Source organism: Amphiura filiformis, chromosome 2 (genome assembly GCF_039555335.1).
Source record: "Amphiura filiformis chromosome 2, Afil_fr2py, whole genome shotgun sequence".
Taxonomy (NCBI): Eukaryota; Metazoa; Echinodermata; class Ophiuroidea; order Amphilepidida; family Amphiuridae; genus Amphiura; species Amphiura filiformis.
Window position 1 is genome coordinate 25,121,131 of NC_092629.1, and position 18,250 is coordinate 25,139,380.

The following is an 18,250-nucleotide window of genomic DNA, read 5'->3' on the forward strand; positions in this document are numbered from 1 at the left end:
GGTCTATCTTCGTGATATTAAGAAGCAGCAAGTGGAGTAGAAACCAATTTAAATATTTTAAAATTTAAAGATAGACTTTGTCATCATAGATCAAACAACTCATAATCTAGGTGTAGAAAGTCTTATTGATGAAAGGCTGGATTCTGGGTTTTATGTCTGACCATCTCTTCTGTAATGGTGTAGGCCTAAGGTCCGTATGCACAAAAGATTTAGACCGGTCTAAGTGGAAATGTGGAATTAAGTTCCATCAGGAATGGTCTTTTACTCTTATTTACTTCATAGAGTAGCTAGAATATTCTATAAAGATTTACACGCAATGTTCAAAAATAATACAAAATAGCATAAGAAAATGTAAAGGAAAATGTCCCTTGTCCTGGGACTAAATTCCACTTAGACCAGGTCTAACTTTAGACCCGGTCTGACTCATTTGTACATACGGACCTAAGAGTCATACCAAGCACGAAATTGAGAACAGAATAGGTATAGACGGGATAATTCCCAAGAATAATAATACTCAACTATATACTGCCTCATCCTCCAGCAGTTTGACTCAACAGGCACTTGGTTGCATCCAAAGTTAATAAATCATGGAACAAGTCCAATGAATTGACATCCACATTTCCCAGTGCGCCTGAAGCACAAACACTTTAATGACTTAACATAGGCCCTATGTGATATAACTCTAGCTATCTAGAACATCTTCAAAAGTAGGCCCTATATGAACACATACTTGCATATACATTGTCAGTGCTTCTTGGATCTGTACTCCCTGAAACCCATATATATCTTACTATACAGGAGCTCTGATTAGTTTACATCATAATTATAGAGCCATATTTTCACTAACTAAACTTCAACAGTTACAACCTACTCAAAACTGATACCAGCCTTTCATCAACTTTATGATGACTAATTGCGCAATGATCCCAAAGAACCTTCTTAAAACATGAAGATACCAGCATTCTCCTTTGTGTCAATGGACAGATTCCAGCAAATCAAGTACATGTATGATAGTAACATATTATGATAGGCCTACTCATTGAAAGTAGCAGAATCCTTCTCATATATGAAGCCTTTGTAGATAAAGATGATCGATCATGTCTTCTTCCAGGTTTCAGAAGCAGAATGGAGACAGTTTTACCTTTGGGGAATGTGATCTTACAGCTGAGCATGCCATAGGCCTATCTTCCATGGATCCAGAGAAGCTTGACAAGCCTCCGATCCAAAACCTTGCAGCTGTTTGTATCTTGAAGATATATGCAAGCTAGGGATACAAGTCTTTCACTTCTTAAATTAAGTGATGTTTGCAATTAAAAGATCATAGAAAACTCTGTGTGAAATATAATGCCGAAAACCTTAACCTCTATTTGAGGAATGTGGTCTGCAACTGGATTAACTGACTTCAATGAAGCATTATATTCTCTTCTATAGAAATATAAAAAGTGATATTTATCCTCCAGCTGATAAGCTGTTTATGTTATTGTCAACACATTTGATCAAACTCAGCATTTACAATACAAAATAATTATTAAATAGGCTCAAGAATCACAATTTCTTTCAGTTTCTATGATAACCTACTACATTAAGCAATGTTCAAGGCTGTCGAATTCGGCAACCTTGTTACCAAATCTTCAGGGGGCATGTACAGGGGGGTTAATCTACTTCAATTTATTTTTAATGATCATATTCTTGTTTAGTATAGTCAATACCATATTTTCAGCACCAATTCATAAAAAGTTGGAATTATCACACCCATAAACTATTGCGATTTGGTAGTTCAGCGCATCTTGCGAATGGCAGTGAGCTTTGGCAAAAATTGCATTGATCATTTCCCCGGGGGGATCACTCACATAAATGGTCTGTACGCATGCGTGACCAAAAAAACAAGTAAAAGGGGGTGTTTTTTTAGGCAAGGCAAGTTACTCGCGTGACGCGTTTAGGGTCTAAAAAACAGTGATTTTCAAGAATAAGGGTAGTTTTCTGAAACTGGACAACTTGTTTAGGGTACCTTTTCAAATTTTTGGTAAATTATGAGTCCAAAAAGGGTACATTAATTTTTTTGTTGTTGCATTTTCACCAGCCAAAAACTCATTATGGGGTAAATTCTCCACTAAATTACCTTATTAAGGGGCTAAATTTGCTGGTAGGGTAAAACTCGTTTAGGGGGTGTTTGAAAAAAATTTGGTCACGCATGCGTACACTGTCATATTTGAGTGGCCCCCCCCCCGGATCATTTCATAGCGAGTGTGTAGATGAATTCCTGTGGTTCTCGAGTTATGTTGTAAAGAAGGCTGAAACAACACAAAATGTACAGTGTAAAATGTAGGGCCTACATAACATAAGTTTTCAAAGTATATATGATTTGTAGCATGAAATTTTGCAAAACATCAAAGTGTTATTTTTCAATAATATATTGATTTAGATATAAAAATATATTTGGCTGCTTCGACCAACAATACATCGTGTACCCTTAAAGTCGGTCCTGTGTCATAAACTGGGGTACCTTTGTGTCCCGGCTTTGTGTTACATAGTAAAAAAGTGAAAATGTTCCAAACATTTTAGCTACAGGTTGTTCATCCTCCTGAGCATTTTGACACCTTTTGTTTTTAATGAAAATCTGTTAAAAATGAGAGAGGGCGGGAAAAAAATGAGTAGAGGGATATTTTACCCCTCTTTTTACACATTTACAATAGACCTAATTCTAAGCAAGTATTGGTCTTTTAAATGACCTTATATGTATATTTATTTACTTGGTTTAGAGGTCTGGGAGTTCATTTATACATTTTTTACTAGATTCAAATTTTTAATGGGGAGTTTAGATCAAATTTACGATATGATTCCCGTCCAGGGGTGAAATTAAGTGGGAGACGGGAGCCGTTTGGCCCCCATAAACTCTGAAATGGCCCCTGGTTCCATCTCAATTTTAGTTGACCAGGGGACACTTTTCTCACAAAACTGGCCCCCTGGATAGTGAACCAAAATATCAAATTACAAGCAAATAGTGCTTATTTAACTCATCCAGCACATCTTTATTTTTATTGGCCCTTTGGTAATTGGAAATGGCCCCTGGTTCTTCCAAATCTTGGTGAACCAGGGGCCACTTTTGGCAAATTTCATTTCAAACGTCATAAAAAAAATTATTAAAATTTATTTTAAAACAGGGTTGTACATGAGTAATAAAGAATAAAGCAGCTTCAATTTCAGACCTAAATGAATCTTCTAAGTGAAGAAATACTCAAGAGACAGTGTTTTGCAATCAATGCTGCACATCAAAATAAAACCACCTTTTGGGTGTTCACCCATGCAGCACTAGCCATAAGTTTTCCGTGATACGGAAAACGGGCAAATTTCACGAATCATGGGAATCGGAGGTAGAAAACGGAAAACAGGATTTCATAAATAAAATCGAAATAATTGAAAAATTATATATAAAAAATAAATACAAAGATCAAAAAAATTTAAAAAATGTGTGTCTGTTGTTATTTTCAATCAAATAAACGTATAAAAGTGCGTATAGTTTGGTATTATGTGTATTAATATTCTTGTAAAACGGACAAAACGTGGTAAACGGACAAAACATAGAAAACCACAAGAAAACGGGAAAACGCAGACGTAACAAATTGACAAAACGGAATTTCAAAAGTAGAACACGGAAAACTTATGGCTGTACCAGGGGCTATTTTAGGAGGAAAAAGTCACTGCACGTTGGCGAATGTATAGTCTCGATGATCAACCAGCTGTGACGAGCTTGCGGGGAGAGGTGGAGGGAGCAATTTGGCCGCGTTGATTTGAGAGCAGTGGAGTAGATTTCTTTTTGACATGGGGGATGGGGTTGGAAATAATTTCTTGAAGTATTGTGAATGCGGACAAAAATATGGACATTTGGGGCTTAAATGGCCAAATATGAGGTTAACTTGATCAGAAACCCACATACAAGCGTCGGGGGGGGGGTGATTGTATGGACCACCCCCAGGCAAAATATTGGGGATTTATCCCCCATCCCCGGATCTACGCCTATGTTTTAGATGGGAAACTACTTCAGTCAAACGATTTTCTCACTTGTAGGGATTATGACTATTTTTATTAGTAAGTTACAGTATCAAGGTTGTGAGCTCAAACGGGTGGGATCCCCGGGTGGATGATCCGCCTTAGATCCCCTGGTGGAGTCCAGCGTCAAAGCCCCTTGCTGGGGCAGGGAGTAGAGTCTCAAGCTCATGCATTTTTTAAAGGCCTTTTCAAAGCATTATTAAGTTTTCATGATAAAACTTGGAAAGAGTTTTCTTGAAGTCGTTTAATATAAACGCCTTCGAGATTTCCAAGTTGATCATATTAAACGAAATTTACTTCTTTTTGGCGAGTTTAGCCAATTGCTTTTCATTAGAATTTGGTTATAATCATAGAAAAAGTCGAAGGAGATCACTATCTATGGTTTAATCCATTGTGTTAAAATAATTTTATTTTATGACGACTCAAACAGTAAGAACTTTCTTCTGTAGAGGGGTTTATTACTGACAACATAATCACAACATTGTGCTTCCAAACCACGCATAGTCACATCGGGGAAGAATACATGGATTTGTGCACAAAAGATCTAGATCCTGAAAAAAAGAAGGTAACCTACTTTTAGCCTTGGTTCAAGGCGTTAGGCTGTTTTTCTCACACATACACACCCCACACACTATTTTCACTGAAAATGGCTCTAGGCCTACTGCTTATGTATTGTTAAACCATGACAAACCATATAGTTTTTGCTTCTTTTTTTTTTACTATTTAGATGTTATTAAAAAGTTTTGACCAAAACCAAAACGCGTTCATAGCATACGGTATGTTTATAACGTAATACAATAGCCCGTGCTTGAATAATGGCCATTATTTAAGGGGGTTAGTTACATTTTTTGAGATGTTTATTTGAATTAGCATAGGCCGAAAAAGTATCAAATACAACCAACTTACATGTTTTAAATACATTTTTTAACATAACTTTTTAACATATAGGCCCTATATGTCTTTTGGGTTATTTTTTGGTCATTTGGGGGACCAAAAAAGAATTTTGTAAACATGTGAATGTCATTTATCGACTGGTATCTACAAAGAGTAAATTTATGACACCAACACGAGAAAAATATGGAAGGCAATATGATTGTATTATCATTTTCCCACTTTTAGGTCAATTTGAGTAGTTTTTGGTAATATGTGATATTTTTCAATGATGACAAAGTAGCCAAAGCTCAAAACTTCACCAGGCTACGCCAGTGAGTCAGAAACAGTACCAAATTGCTACTAAACTAGTAAAAAGCTATCAGTACACATTGACATTGTGGGTATACTTTTTACCAAATTTTAGGTCTAAAATGAGTTTCCTAAGCATTTTAATGCTCTTTGATGTTTGATATCTACTTGGAGTAGATGTGGTACTAAAACTCCGAAAAAAATAATGCATTTAATAGAAACCAATTACCATTTTCTCAATTTTGGATCAATTTCAGCCATTATAGTCATTACATTACATTACATTACATACACGGCATTTATAGGGCGCCATTTCATAAAGACCACGGCGCCAAGATGAAACACAAAATATTTGAAAGGCAAAATAAAACAGCAAACTGAAACAAAGCCACCAGATTATTGTGGGAACAGGAAGGTTTTGAGACCTTTCTTGAAACTTGGCAGAGAAACAGCAGTACGGAGTTCAGATGGAAGTGAGTTCCAGAGGGCAGGTGCGGTGAGAGAAAAACTCTTGTCGAAAGCTGATTGCAGGCCTTTAGGGTTGAATTTTGGTACAGAGAGACGACGTGAAGTGTCTGTTGCAGAACGCAAGCCGAGACGAGTTTGGTTGTACAATGAAATTGATTCAATGAGATAATTTGGTCCACATAGAGCATGATCTTATATAAATTCTCTGCTTCACAGGGAGCCAATGAAGTTCTTGCAAATACTGGCTGGCATGGTCATACTTAGAAGCAGAGAAAATTAATTTTGCACTCCAGTTCTGCAAGCGTTGTAATTTCATGATGTAAGTTGCATTAGTTCCTGCTAATAGTACATTCTTTGACAGTGAAGTTATCTGCGGCAACATACTCATAACATCATCAAAGATAACGCCCAGGTTCCTGACACTAGTGGAGGGGTGAACGATGTCATCTTCAATGTGAAGGCATATATCAGGCATCTGGCGTTTGAAGTGAGGTGATGATATAACCAAGAATTCCGTTTTGTCGTTGTTTAATTTCAAGAAATTAAATGTCATCCATGTTCTGATTTCTTTGATACAAGATGTTATTGATGACAAAGCGGTTTCAATTGATGATGGGTTAGATGGCTCAAAACTACAGAAAATCTGTATATCGTCCGCGTACATGTGGTATGAAAGCGAGTGGTTTTGATGATCCTGCCTATTGGAATTGTATACACTGTGAAACCTCGGGGGCCCAAAATTGAGCCCTGAGGTAGTCCATAGTCCATGGTCTTTGCCATTGAGTAGACACCATCAATCACAACAGTTGTTGTTCTACCAGTAAAATAGGACCTCAACCAGTCAAGAGCAATCCCAGTCACCCCGATCTCATGCGACATTCTACTCAACAGAAGGTCGTGGTTCACCGTATCGAAAGCCGCACTGAGATCGAGTAAGACAAGGAAAACTCCTTTCTGGTTGTACACATGTCTCATAATCTCATCCTTCACTTTCAACAGTGCCGTTTCGGTGCTATGGCCACGCATATAGGCAGATTGCAGTTCTTCACCAAGATGATGTTTCAACATGTGGTTGTTGATGTTGTTGACAACATGTTTCTCTATCAACTTTGAGAGGAAAGGTATGTTTGCAACCGGTCGGTAGCTTTTCAGTTCACTCTGGTTCAAAGACTGCTTTTTGATAAGGGGGTTTATGACGGCATTTTTCAGTGAGCAGGGAAATACACCTGAGGAAAATGGATGATATTTAGTCATATTTTAAATAGCTCCGTGATGACAAAGTGGCATCAGTCGGATTTTATGTCAGGACATGTCACGTCAGAGAATCAGAAACAGCAAAAAATTGTAACTATACTGCAATTCCACGTTCTCCTCAAATATACCCCGCCTATGGGGTTGGAAGTATATCTTTAAAGTACAGTGAATCCCGCACCTTTTGACGACATAAAATCACATAATAAGTTTATTGTACAAATGCACAGGAAGCGCGCGAACATTTTGCTATAGGCTATATATTAAACAGATGTTAAAGCTAAAATGGCAAAATATGGTGCAAATGTGGAATAATTCGCATGAAGAGCGCAAAAATGGGCACTACAAATGGCCAAATGAGGTTAATTCGGACAGAAACCCACATAGAGGCGTTACATCGACATGGGGATGTTTGTATGTACCCTGCCCCCTTATAATTTTTTTGGTAGATTCTTCCCTCCTCCACAAGGAATCTTTGCCTATGCCTTTTTGTTGCGATCGCCATTTACCACGCACGTTGACGAATGGAAAGTTGCCAGAACTTGTTTTGATTGTAACTATCGTGAGCAAGGCGTGAGGAGGGGGGAGGGGGGGGTTGATGATACTAGTGGTTAGCAAACTATGTCTATAATATGCATGAGACCTGTGAAAATTTTCTAGAAACATGAGAAAAGGGTACTGAAGTGTTGAGCGCGGTCAGCGCAAAACTTTTGACATTTTATCTGAAAATGACCAAACGCTATATGTAAAGCATCCCTTATGTTAGTCGAATGTGTTACGAGTTGTACTTGACTCAAGGCCAAAATCACCTTTTACCCAAATTCACACGCATGCACAACACAAATACACTGTTTGATTAAGCTAACAAAATCTAAGTCTTTAATTGAAAGCACGTTATGATTGGTACAATATATGACAACAAATGCACATACACAATAATCAAATATAATCACTCTTTAACTATTTAGTACTTAGCCACCATTCTTCTTCTTGGTGATCATAAAGTTCTTGCAATGTTCTGGACGACTGATGTAATATATCCTTATTCACTTGTCCTGCGAAAATCAGCGAAGTCCTTTGTACACTTGCATTGATAAATATCCTTTCGAATAAAATCCTCACACAAAACTCTTATCTCCTTGCGCCGTTCTCCAAACGCCTAAATCCTTGCGCTGCTTTCTTCAAACTTGGTGCTATTTCCACCTTTCACCCAATATCTTTAGGAAGCAGGACTGCGATGCAGTTATCCCCACTTATATTGACAGTTGCGTTGAATCAAAACACCAGACTTCAGCAAGTCGACAGAAGAATATATATTCCTTTCTTGGAAGAAGTACGTTCTTTGACGTATTCTAGATCTTCTCCGACAACACTGGTAAATAGTAGTACTTTGACTACATAAAATATTTCTGGTTTGCAATTTCCTTTCTTTGAAGGAATTGGACTGTAAGCATGTTAGCTAGCTAGCCCAGATCAACACTTTAAACTGTGTCAATAATTGTGTTTATATTTTCTTATATATCAAGCACTGGGAAAAACCCCATTCTAGCAATAGGCTATTACTACCTTCACACTATTCTGCAGTCTGGGAAATTCCCAAGTCTTAATTATAACATTAACCTTTCACATTTCATCACTTCCTGAGGGGAATCCCCTGACATCACTTCCTGAGGGGAATCCCGTGACATCATCTTAACTTTACAATCTCTAGGGGTATTCCCATATGATCCAAAATTAGAAATGATTCAATTTATTTTTGATCAAGTTGATGCAAGAAAGGGGAATCCCTAAAATGTCTCATAAGATAGATTTTAATTGTAAACAGAGATGAATAATCAAATCAAATTACTCAGGGCACATCACAAATGGCATAGAAATATTCTAAGCACGGATTTTAATTCTCACTGCACGGATTTTTAATCTCACTGCACAAACGTGCCAGGGGGCACGTTAAAATAGCCACTGGGTTGTACCCTCTATGTCCCATTACAGATAGGCCTATACACTCTCGCAATGTATGTTCTAAACCTTCCAAATTTCTGCAAAGAACCAAAAAGGGTTCTATTCAGGAACGATTTGGAAAAGTGTCAACACAAGTTATTTTAAGGCGGGTCGGAGGGGAGCACGACCTAGCCGTGTTTGCACTCAAATATTGAGACAAATAAAGCTGACACACAGCAAGATTTGATATAATGGATGTCATTTCCGCCCCATGATATGTCCTATTCCAGGTAGACCCGCACTCTCGTTAAGTGTGTCCTAAACCTTCAAAATTTCTGCAAAGAACCAAAAAGGTTATATCCAGGCCGAAAAATGGTTTTGAAAACACTGAAGGCAGGTTGGAAGGAAACACGACCTAGTGGTGTGTGCACTCAAATATTGAGACAAATAAAGCTGACACACAGCAAGGTTTGATATAATGGATGTCGTTTCCGCCCCATGTATGATTATTATTGGCCTTAATATTTCAAGAACTTTAAGACATATGGAGATATAATGTTTCATATAAAATAGAACTCCATACACATGGAAAACATGTCCTTAATCTCACCCCTACCCCTTTCTCTCTGTTCCCTCTCTCCCTCTCTTATTTTTTCCCACGCAAAGAAAACAACAACAAACAAACAAACAAATAAATCAAACAGTTCAGGTTGGATAGTATTCAATAAACATGATAGATCACGGTTGGCGTTCATGAATAGTTGTTCTAAGGGTTGGGTAAGGTGTAACCCAAATATGACCCGAGAAACTATAAACCTCAGAACCTTTCAACCATGCAAGGACCGCTTGTGCCTGGCGTTACAGTAACTAGAATCAGTGGGTCATCATATGGGGGAGGGGGCACCGACCATGATTGGGGAGCACCGGGTCCGGAGAAGGGGGGGGGGGGCAAAAGCCGTTTTCGGCCATTTTTAAGGATTTTCAGATCGATTGGGGAGCACGTGCCCCGTTACCCTTATGACTCTACGCCACTGACTAGAACGGTTACCGCATCATAGATCGTTTACCGGATCCCGGGTGCACACATAAAATAACGTGGTAGTGCGCGTTTGCCGGATCACGGGTGCACACATAAAATAACGTGGTACTGTGCGAGTTTACCGGATCACGGGTGCACACATAAAATAACGTGGTAGTGCGCGTTTACCGGATCACGGGTGCACACATAAAATAACGTGGTATAATTGAAGACCAAATTAAAAAGACTAGTTTGCGTCTGACGTCAGGGCAACGGCGCGGTGTGGTTGGTTGCTGAACTGCGCAGTACTGCATTTTTGGTCTGGTTGACAGGACGTCAGACGCAAACTAGTCTTTTTAATTCGGTCTTCAATAATAGTGTAGGTTTACCGGATCCCGGGTGCACACATAAAATAATGTGGTGGGGTGCGTTTACCGGATCCCGGGTACACACATAAAATAACGTGGTAGTGCGAGTTTACCGGATCACGGGTGCACACATAAAATAACGTGGTAGTTCGCGTTTACCGGATCACGGGTGCACACATAAAATAAAGTGGTAGTGTAGGTTTACCGGATCCCGGTGCACACATAAAATCATGTGGTAGTGTGCGTTTACCGGATCTCGGATGCACACATGAAATAACGTGGTAACGTGCGTTTACCGGATCTCGGGTACACACATAAAATAACGTGGTAGTGTAGGTTTACCGGATCCCGGGTGCACACATAAAATAATGTGGTAGTGCGCGTTTACCGGATCACGGGTGCACACATAAAATAACGTGGTAGTGTAGGTTTACCGGATCCCGGGTGCACACATAAAATAATGTGGTAGTGTGCGTTTACCGGATCTCGGGTGCACACATAAAATAACGTAGTAGTGTGCGTTTACCGGATCCCGGGTGCACACATAAAATAATGTGGTAGTGTGCGTTTACCGGATCTCTGGTGCACACATAAAATAACGTAGTAGTGTGCGTTTACCGGATCTCGGTGCACACATAAAATAACGTAGTAGTGTGCGTTTACCGGATCCCGGGTGCACACATAAAATAACGTAGTAGTGTGCGTTTACCGGATCCCGGGTGCACACATAAAATAATGTGGTAGTGTGCGTTTACCGGATCTCGGGTGCACACATAAAATAACGTAGTAGTGTGCGTTTACCGGATCTCGGGTGCACACATAAAATAACGTAGTAGTGTGCGTTTACCGGATCCCGGTGCACACATAAAATAACGTATGCCTAGTAGTGTGCGTTTACCGGATCTCGGGTGCACACATAAAATAATGTGGTAGTGTGCGTTTACCGGATCTCGGTGCACACATAAAATAACGTAGTAGTGTGCGTTTACCGGATCCCGGGTGCACACATAAAATAATGTGGTAGTGTGCGTTTATGTTAGGCCTATATAGTCACCATTACACTTTGACTAATATGCACGTAATTTAATAGAAATGTGTTTAACACGATTATTACTGATTAACAAGTTGACGTTATTACTATCCGCTTCAATCATAATCCTATGAATTATTACGTGATCTTTCGTTCTTTCTCTTTTAATGGACAAATTCCCCCTTACAAAATGAAAAAAAGAAACTTGTGCCTCTCCCCGGTTTTCCCGGGCATGACAAAAAAGAAAAAGATAAAAGATAAAAGAAAAGCAATCATTGAAAATTGCATTATTTGGCCAAAATAGGTCAATGTCCAGTATGTGTGTCCACCATGTCCCCGGGATATTTTTATAAGTTATGAAGTTATGTTTGTCTATAAAAGATGGTTCTGTGTGGAAACACATTCGGGTCCTGATGGGACCAGGCCAGGACCAAGCTACATGCTTAAGGTTATTAATTATTTTAAACTGTTGTGATTTGGTAGTTCACATCATCTTACGAATGGTAGTGAGCTTTGGCAAAAACTGCATTGCTCAATTCATAGCGAGCGTGTAGAAGAATTAAAATATCACAGATATATAGGGGGCCTACTTTTATAGGTGCTGCGGTTCTTGAGTTACGTTGTAAAGAGGGCTGAAACAACAACACTTTTGTAAAACGTACATAACTCATTAACAACAATAAATTAAGCAAGTTTGCAAAGTATACGATTTGTAGAACATCAAGGTGTTAATTTTCAATAATATATTGATCTAGATAATAAAATCGATTTTTAGGTTGCTCAGACCAACAATACCTCGTCTACCCTTTAGCCATGCTAAGAAGCATACATAATAATTATAGGCATACTGGCATATGGAAAGAAAAGAAAGAGACAAAATTAAAGATAAACATATAGAACAAGAAAAAGAAGACCACTACCAGCAAGTCATGTGAAAATGTTTTGATCAAACATTTTTAATTCACAAATTTTTTATATTCTTAATCCAATATCAGCTGCCACAGAGGTTTATGTATTTATGCATTATGTATCATAAAATAGCATCAAATAACATGGAAAAAAACACTTACCATGTGAAAATCCACATCGAATTGTGATCGATAATAGGCCTATCAGTAGCAGCAGCGACCAACTTTTCCAAGTTAGATTTGAGACGTATTTGTTATCCATGACGAAAGTGAATAAAATTGCATAACTTAATTATGCAAAGTAATCATATCTATCTTTTTGGCGGTGATGTGAGAAACAACTAGTCCAAATTATGTTTGCTAATCACCTCAGGAATGAATCTGAAACTACCAATGCCAGATGTGTTAAGCACTAGCGCTCGCACGTGATCAAATATCTTCGTGTCAAAGTTAGTTCAATAATATCATATCAAAACTTATATCATACGTAAACCTAAACCCTCTGTATGCGGATATCAAAAGGTTTCGACAACTTTTCAAAATTTGACACAATTTTACAAAATTAAAAAATTATCCAACTACACGACCATATTTGGAATCAAAATGAAAAATACATCAAAATGAGTCCAAACATGCCTAGTATTGGGTCAGTGGTTCTTGTAACAATTTTGGGAAATTTTCTGAAAAAACTGAAATTGTTCGTGTTTGAACGAAAAGCCGCACGTTCTGACAAAATTCGACATACACCGTCGAGCATCAAATCACCGAATCCTATTACACTATTTTACATCAAAAACATGTTCACAAACACCTATAGATCAGTGACGTCGCGCTATTGTTTCTGTGCTCCATTAAATACACACGAATTAGGGGTGCGACGAGGCGACAGCGATAATTACACGCTTGCGCGCCAGTCGAGAAACTTTTTCTTTGGAATGCGGCCAGTCAAATTGTGATATTGTGTCATTCTATTCAAATTAAACCCTTTTAATCTGATCAAAATGAAATCTATACCATTAAAACTAACAAACAATAATACTTTGTCCATAGCCGACGTTGGTGTTTTGACGGTTATATATGGATGCTATATTTTTCATGTCAGACAAGTAATGACAGAAAGAAATGATATGTAGTGTAATAGGCCTATAATGACATGTATAGAATCTTCCTATTGATAATTTATTGAACATATGGCAATGCCCTGATATACCGGTTATATTCAGTAGATAGTATTGTACTACTGCAAACCGCAGTAGATAGTAATGTCATTGTGCTAACATGTTCAGTGGTAGTACCAGGATTTTTTTGAGGAAAATGATTGTTAAAATTCTCATGAAATTGGCCGAAATAGTCGCATTTTTATTATAATTTGTTCACACTGGTGGCGCAGGATTCCAGTTTGGGGGTAAAATACCCTCACGTAGCTCAACTAACAATGCCCTTATATCAAAGTGTTATCTTCAGTAGAAAGCAATGCCCTTATATCAAAGTGCTATGCGGGAGATATCAATGCCCATATCAAAGTGCCAGCTTCAGTATAGCAATGCACTTATATCAAATTGATATCTTCAGTAGATAACAATGCCTTTATATCGAAGTGATATCTTCAGTAGTTAGCAATGCCCTTATATCAAAGTGTTATCTTAGAAAGAAATGCCCTTATTTCTAAAGTAGTATCTTCCGTAGATAGCAATACACTATAATATCTTCAGTAGATAGCAATACCCTTATATCAAAGTGCTATCTTAGTAGAAAGAAATGCCCTTATATCAAAGTGCTATCTTCATTAGATAGCAATGCCCTTATATCTAAAGTGCTATCTTCCATAGATAGCAATACGCTTGTGTTATCTTCAGCAATGCCCTCATATCAAAGTGTTAGCTTCAGTAGATACCGGTACAGCAATGCACTTATATCTTACATACATACATACATACATACACAATTCTTTTATAAAGCGCCGTTACATCTAGACCACAGCGCATAAACAAATTCAAAGCATAAATACAATATAACAAAACAAAGTGAGCAATAAAACAGTCAACTTTTTGGGAAGAGATGTGATTTCAATAATTTCTTAAAGACTGGTAATGAGTTTGCAGTACGAATGGTGATGGGTAAATTGTTCCACAGTCCAGGAGCAGCCAGAGAAAAAGCTTTATTTGCGGCAGAATGAAGAGATTTGGAATTGAACTTATGTATAGTAAGCCGTGTTGTATCTGAAGCAGAGCGAAGTCCATCTGAAGCAGAGCGAAGTCCAGTACGCGATTGATGGTAGGGTGTGAAACAAGAAGCTAAATAACCTGGAGCATGTCCATTCAAGCATTTAAACACATACAGAAGTACTTTGAAATTAATGCGCTCTTTCACAGGGAGCCAGTGGAGTTGTTTTAAAAACGGAGTTGCGTGATCGAATTTTGATGCAGAAAAAATTAGTTTTGCACCCCAATTTTGAAGGCGCTGAAGTCTGTCGATATGGGTTGTGTTTGCTCCCAGCAAAAGAGCATTTCCGTAATCCAGTCTGGATAGAATAAGTGATCTTACAATACTACTGCAGGTGTCAAAATCCAAGAAACGTCTAATGCGAGTGATATTACGCATTGATATTAGTGTATCTTCAGTAGATAGCAGTACTCTAATACAAAGTGCCACTTTCAGTAGATAGCAATACTTTAATACAAAGTGCTATCCAGGATTCGCAGGCAAAAATAGCAAAAACTAAAAAAAGTGATGAATGGTTCATTTTTTTCATCTCAAAACAAATTATTAAGTTACGAAATAATTTCCTGAGAGTAATAAGGCCAGATTTGGTAATTATAAGTAACATAATAAGAGATTAAAGGCATGGGTTTTCATTGCTCACTAGTGCATTTAACTGCAACTTCAAATCTTTTTCATTTTCAGGACTTGACAAGACAAAAAAATGTGTTGAATGATTGATCAAAAGTTGTGTGTTATTGTTTATGAGCTTTCTGTGTTCCTTTTTAATATTTGACTGACTACATTATGAGTTTTTGCCACTTTGCCGGCAAAAACAGGTTTTGGCCGGCAAAAACCGAACCCTGGTAATATCTTATAGTAGATAACAATTATACTCTATACAAACTGCTGTCTTCCGTAGATGACAATACTCTGATTGGCCTAAAAAGGGGGTCATTGATATACCAGAAGGCCGAAAATGTTACCCATGTTTGCGACATATCCCCGTATGGTCATTTGTCAGTATAACGTATATCAGAATGTCATATAATCCATTAAGCCTATATTATTGCTATCTCAGTTATTATCTCCAGTATTATTATAGCAAGTTCACAACGATTCTAGTTTTACACAAAACTACTCCCTTTATTTGTACATTATTTCTGCTTTGGAGATTAACGAACCGTCACGGACAGAACAGGTAAACTATAGATATTTCGACTGCTCTGTGCCAGAAGTGCAAAGTAGGTAAGTGCAAATAGCTGCCCTGTGAACATTTGCCAATTTACACACAGTATATTGTACTCATCTGCACATGGCAGCTATATATCACTTACACAATTCTGGCACTGAGCAGGCGATTGGTAGAGTTTCTTTCCAAAAGCGATTCAATCAAATGATAAAATACACAACAAGAGTGAAACAATTGGGGGGGATATACCTATATACGACGTAGGTATATTTTCATCCAATGAAAGACCATATCGAGGGTTGACAAACAGAAGGCCTTATCTCAAAAAATGCCTTTTTGAGAAAAATGAGTAAAATGGTATTTTTGCATTGAGATGTGACCAAGTATTATTGTGCTATAGATACAATAGGAAATTGAATTGAGTTAAAGGATCTAGAATGAGCGTTTATGGCGTTTCGACAGTATTTTTTGTGGGACATGAGAGCACCTCAGACGTATCGAATTGCATTCTGAATACGAAGCATGTCTTTCTGATATCAAATAATTTTTATTTTTTGAAATTCACGATATAATACAAATTTTATGACAAATTATTAAAATTTGATATTTTTCAATTTTTTTTATATATAACAGTCCTCGAAATAAATTTTATAAATCTAATGATATATTCTTAAAGTGTATGTAGCTGGGAGGAAAAGCCGACGATCAATTGAAAATTTTGACCTTTTATATTGAAGATATGGATTTTTTCCCAAAAATACCTTTTGGTGTTTTGGGGAAAAAAATCCATATCTTCAATACGAAAGGTCAAAATTTTCCATCGATCGTCGGCTTTTCATCCCACCTACATACACTTTAAGTATAAATCATCAGATTTATAACGTTTACTTCAAGTACTGTTAAATATCAAAACTATCAATTTTTAATGATTTGCCATAAAATGTGTATTACATTGCGAATTTCAAAAAATCAAAATTATTTGATATCAGAAGGACATTCTTCGTATTCAGAATGCAATTCGATATGTCTGATGTGCTCTAATGTCCCATAATAAATACTGTCCAAACGTTCATACCCCTTCCTTTAAGATTTTAAGAATCTGTGGGTATTACAGATTATTTTGGTACCAAAATCTCAACATGACCAAAAGTGAGTTAAGGCCTTCTGTTTGTCAACCCTCGATATGTACTTGAAGCTTAAAACCGGTTTAGCCTAGTTTCATTCTTTTTATTTTCACTCTGTTTTCTATGTATTTCTTTTTGTTTGTTGCTCGGACATAAGTAGATTTAATCCCTTTTGGACAAACAGATTTTACCTTTTCAGAAAACTACTTTACCAGAAGCGTTTATTTCATCCGCACCTGAAGACAACATTTAAAATACCTCTTAAACATTTTGAATTATAATATTGATTTTATTTTGATAATTTTACACACTTTTTTAAACAATATTTTTGATTAGGCCTATATTGATTTTACGTTTTCTTGATTTCATAGGTTTAAGAACATTCATGTCAATGTTTTACCACAAAAAATAATCCCCTTAAAAATAGTGGATTGTATTCAAATTCCGGACATTCCCGAAAAATACCGAGGGCCATTACTTCGGAACTGAACATGCATGTGGAACAAAGGTTAAAATGTGTACTTTGTAACTTTCTTTCATGTTCTGCACATAACTCAATTTCGACAAAAAAGCGGATTTAATCCCTTTTGGAAACAAGCTCTCCGTTTGCTTTTTTTGTGGTAATATTTTGCATCTTTATTGTCGCTCAATTCTATATGACAACCTGGGCGGTATCTTTTTGGTAGGAAAGCTAAGTAATGTTTAGACAGAGAGTTGTGTTGTCACCCCAATGCACAATAACTCCTACATGTATATGTTTCCCTTATTCGCACATTATTTCTGCTTTGAACATTAACAGAGAGTCTGAACATACATGTAACACTTATGACTTTAAGCCTTACCAATAACATTTTGCTACGTTAGATACTAGGGTTCTATTGTTGTGACAACACAAATACATATCTAAACATTGACTAACGGCCTTAACAAAAGTATCGGCTTAAAGTCATAAGTGTTACATGAATGTTCAGACTATCTGTTAATTTTCAAAGCAGAAATAATGTGCGAATAAGGGAAACAGATACATGTAGGAGTTATTGTGCATTGGGGTGACAAAACAACTCTCTGTCTAAACATTGCTTAGAGGCCACGGTTCTGTATAACTTCGTTCTGTTAACAGTAAATAAATACAAATTTGACGATATTTTTGCAAAGCGAATGAATCCGCAAGAAATGTTTCGGACACAAACATTATGTAGCCAGTAGTTTCCGGTGGTATAAAATCAGTGATAGATGACAAGTGCTGTAGCAAGGTCCTAGTATACAAAGTGTTATCTTCAGTAGATAGCAATCCGCCAAAATAACGCGTTGCAAACAGAAAGAAAGCAGCAAGTATTAAAAAGATCACAAGCACCCCTCTTCCGTTTTGAAACAAAACAAAACAAAAAAAACCTATGAAACCACCCAGTTCTACGCGCCCAACCGACCCAGAAATTGCGTTTTGGAGGTTTTTTTAACATTTTGCTAAAATCCAAATTAGGACGCAAGAAATGCAGAAAAACGCGGACATAATGCACAAAAA

At 37.3% G+C, this 18,250-nt stretch overlaps 1 protein-coding gene across 1 annotated transcript in view; it reads right to left on the reverse strand.

Moving 5' to 3' along the window:
- LOC140139337 (uncharacterized) overlaps positions 1–12,587 on the reverse strand; it is a 135,169-nt gene extending 122,582 nt beyond the window's left edge. Inside the window, exon 1 of the mRNA XM_072161119.1 lies at positions 12,376–12,587. Coding sequence (XP_072017220.1) covers positions 12,376–12,475 — 100 coding nt within the window. The 5' untranslated portion in view covers positions 12,476–12,587. The remainder of the gene's footprint in view (positions 1–12,375) is intronic.
- Between the last annotated feature and the right edge of the window lie 5,663 nt (positions 12,588–18,250).